General features: G+C 44.6%; 1 protein-coding gene across 1 annotated transcript in view; it reads left to right on the top strand.

Moving 5' to 3' along the window:
• Positions 1-3,797, top strand: part of cog4 (component of oligomeric golgi complex 4) — a 9,541-nt gene that overhangs the window by 477 nt on the left and 5,267 nt on the right. Inside the window, 6 exon segments of the mRNA XM_020608208.1 lie at positions 1,849-1,931; positions 2,043-2,157; positions 2,656-2,830; positions 2,972-3,165; positions 3,543-3,648; positions 3,742-3,797. The exon segment at positions 3,742-3,797 is cut by the window's right edge and continues 15 nt beyond it. Coding sequence (XP_020463864.1) covers positions 1,849-1,931; positions 2,043-2,157; positions 2,656-2,830; positions 2,972-3,165; positions 3,543-3,648; positions 3,742-3,797 — 729 coding nt within the window.

Here is a 3,797-nt window from a genome sequence, read left to right as displayed (position 1 = left end):
CTTTAATAAATTAAATCCACTTACGTTATTACTAAAAGTAATATAAATAACACAGCTAATGAGTTGTTTTTGTAGTTAGTCTGGGCCTTTTTCAATATTATTTTTTGACATAGTCGAAGACAGTGCATAGCAGCAAGTTATCATTGTTCAAAACACCTGTCACTTATCAGTTGAGGGTGCTGGCCTGGAGCTAGCCAAACATTGGTGCCAGGAATTAGTTTGTCGTTTGTGTTGAAACAGCTTGACCACCAACCATTTTTACCAACTGAATCCGACTTACTTCTGTTACTTGTGTCATCATCGTCAGACCATCCGTATTTTGGTTTTTCTGTATGTCCTGTCCACATATAGTGAATTGACAATAAAAATGTTTGATCTTGATCCTGAGCAGGGCTGTAGAGATAAAATAAAGGGTTTGTAAGCCTATGAGAATGTTCTTTTTGGCAGATGAATCAAAACTAGTCTTTTCTTAAGTCACATCAGCTCAGAATTTGAGCTTTAAAAAAAGAAAGGAACACCATCCTCACAGTGAAACACTGAGGCTCAGTTATGTTCCGGGGTTATGTTGTTGTGTGTGGCCCAAGGTGTTGAATCTGTGCAGGACACAATGAAATCAATAGAACATCAAGGTCTTATTATCAAGGCATGTCATGGATTCTCCAACAGGTTAATAACCCACAACATACATCTAAAAGCACCAAGAGTGGATGATTTAAAACAAACAAACATTGCACTGTTTTGAATTGGCCTGCTATGAGTTATGATATTAGTCCAGCTGAACATGTTGATCAGCCACAACATTAAAACCACCTGCCTAATATGATATAGGTCCCCCTCGTGACACCAAAACAGCTCTGACTCTTTGAGGCATGGTACCCATCAAATCTGAGAGAACTGGAGTAGTTTGTCAAAGAAGAGTGAAGCCCACCTATGGAGTGTAAAAGTCTCATTAAGACCTACAAAAAGTGCTTGATTGCACTGACAGTCTCAAAAGGATGTGCTACAAAATATTGGGTTAAGGGTCCCAATAATTTCACCCATGTCATTTTCATTTTTTGTGTTATTTTAAATAATATTGCTTTGAATATCAAAGTATTGTGTCTGTCTGTAAGATCCATCCATTTTGCTCCGCTTATCCGGATCCGGGTCGCGGGGGCAGCAGTCTAAGCAAAGATGCCCAGACTTCCCTCTCTCCAGACACTTACTCCAGCTCCTCCGGGGGAATGCCGCGGCGTTCCCAGGCCAGCCGAGAGACATAGTCCCTCCAGCGTGTCCTGGGCCTTCCCTGGGGCCTCCTCCTGGTGGGCCGTTCCTCCCAATCACACCCCTCCAGGTATCACTGTCGCTGCCCACGTGAGCGCTGAAGTCCCCCAGTAGAACAACGGAGTCCCCAGTTGGGGCATTTTCCAGCACCCCTTCCAGGGACTCCAAGAAGGCCGGGTACTCTACACTGCCATTCGGCCCGTAGGCACAAACGGCAGTGAGAGACCTATCCCCAACCCGAATGTGCAGGGAAACGACCCTCTCGTTCACCGGGGTAAACTCCAACACATGGCGGCTAAGCTGGGGAGCAATGAGCAAGCCCACACCAGCCCGCCGCCTCTCACCGCGGGCAATTCCCCACCAGCGAGGTGACATTCCATGTCCCCAGGGCTAGTCTCCGTGTCCAGAGATCAGGTCGTCGGGGCCCCTGCCTTCGACTGCTGCCCAATCCACTGTGCACTGGCCCCTTACGGATCCTCCTGCAGGTGGTGGGCCCACGGGAGGCTGTCTGTAAGATACAGAAACAAAAAATACAATTAATATTTTAGTTGTTCATTGCATGTTTTGTTCTCTGTTTTGATACAGAAAGAAGTGGAAGCTGAGCTGGACAGGCTGGTGGGACAGGAGGGGAGCATTCACACAAAGATGCTGGCACTGCAGAGGATGGGGTACAGTTTCCACAGATTAGTGAAGCTTTTAAAAAACTGCTCTTATTTTAGTTAAACAATCACAGTCTATGATCTTAATAATCAGTGATGTGTGGTCTCTTTACTCTATAGGCCCGACCTACAGTTGGTTGGAGGAGATGCCAGTCAGCTGTCAGGTATGATCACGTTTACCTGCAGCCTTGCTGAAAACGTCAGCCGCAAAGTCCGACAGCTCGACGTGGCAAAGGTAGGGCCACATACTCATTAAGTCTGTATGACACGTTTTACACTGTCAGCGGTGTAATAAAGTAAAACTACTTGAACACAGCTTCACTAACGTTTTTTTGCGTTGTGGGTATGTATACAAATTAAGCTACATTAACTAACTTCTCCCTCTAATTTTTGACCATTAATGGTGAAGTGAGAGTCAAAACAAACTCAAGCAGTATCTCTCCTCTTCTCCCTCTGCTCCTCTTTGCCCTTCCTGCCCTGTCTGTGAAACTATATCATATGTGGTCATGACAGTTGGAGCAGTTGTGGCAGTCAGATAGCGCAGCAGTAATAACCAGCTCCATAACTAATGTGTATGAAATATGGTGTTCAGTGGCATTGCAGCAACACAGTGTCAAATAACGAGGTTTACAGGTGATCAGTGCCTTTCTGACACAGGTCAAAAATAAAGGTAGCATTGATAAATAAATGATGTATTAGATCAGACGTCATCATGTCCTTTTAATTTTTATAGACTCGGCTATACAACGTCATCCAGCGTGCTGATGATATCCTGGATCTGAAGTTCTGCACAGACGGTGTGCAGACAGCTCTGCGTAATGAAGATTATGAACAGGCTGCTGTCCACATCCATCGATACCTTTCTCTGGACCAGTCAGTTATTGAGCTGAGCAGGCAGGGAGAAGAAAGTATGAGAGCCCGACCTCTCTGTCACAATGCATTGCTCAGTATACACTCTTACACTGCAGTGAAGAAGTACTGCCTTCCTGTTTGGCTTTTTGTGTCTTTGTATGATTGTTATTTTTTGCTGATGTGTCATGTCTGCACAGGCAGCGCTGTGGATGCCAGTCTGGTCCTGCTGCAGGAGGCTGAGCAGAAACTGAAGGTCATAGTCGCTGAGAAGCTAGATGAAGCTGTAGCTGCGGTCAACCTGGCGCAGGTGGAACGGTTTTTCAAGATCTTCCCTCTGCTGGGTCTCCACCAGCAGGGCCTTGCCCGCTTTGGTCAATATCTCTGTAGTCAGGTCAGTAGAGTCACCCTGATGTTGTATACTGTCATATTATGGTTACGTGAAGCACAAATTCACTCATCTTTGTCCTTTTAATCAGGCATAGTCACAGTTATGTTACAGTATTTTAAAAAATCCTTATAGAAAATTTTACAGTTTATAAATCACAAGATCAACATATGAAATAATTTCAATATAATCTCACTCACTCCCCACTATATCCCCCATACCCCCTGCATCTTCCCAGGATGACCAAACCAGAAACATTAAAACATTTTTAAAAAGCAGAGGGAATCACTGATCTTTATATTTATAAAATAACTTTATCCAAACCAAGAAACGTTCCGTCACAGTGTTTTTCTGTCTGTATTTTTTTACACTTGCTCCCGCAGCTCGGCTCCAAAGCTGAGGAGAACCTGCTTTTAGCTACAGGAGGAGACCTGGGTGAGAAGAGAGCACTGCTGGTGTTTGCAGATACTCTGACACTGCTACTGGAAGGTGAAAAAACAGGCCTGAGACTCTCTGTGTGTCTACATTTCCCTGTTTTTTGTTTGGAGTGGACACCACCAACATTTTGGTTTGTGTTTGTAGGCATTGCTCGTGTTGTTGAGACTCATCAGCCTATAGTTGAGACATACTATGGTCTA

The sequence above is a fragment of the Monopterus albus genome, unplaced genomic scaffold (genome assembly GCF_001952655.1).
Source record: "Monopterus albus unplaced genomic scaffold, M_albus_1.0 scaffold4.1, whole genome shotgun sequence".
NCBI lineage: Eukaryota > Metazoa > Chordata > Actinopteri > Synbranchiformes > Synbranchidae > Monopterus > Monopterus albus.
This window is presented reverse-complemented; position numbering and strand designations above follow the sequence as displayed.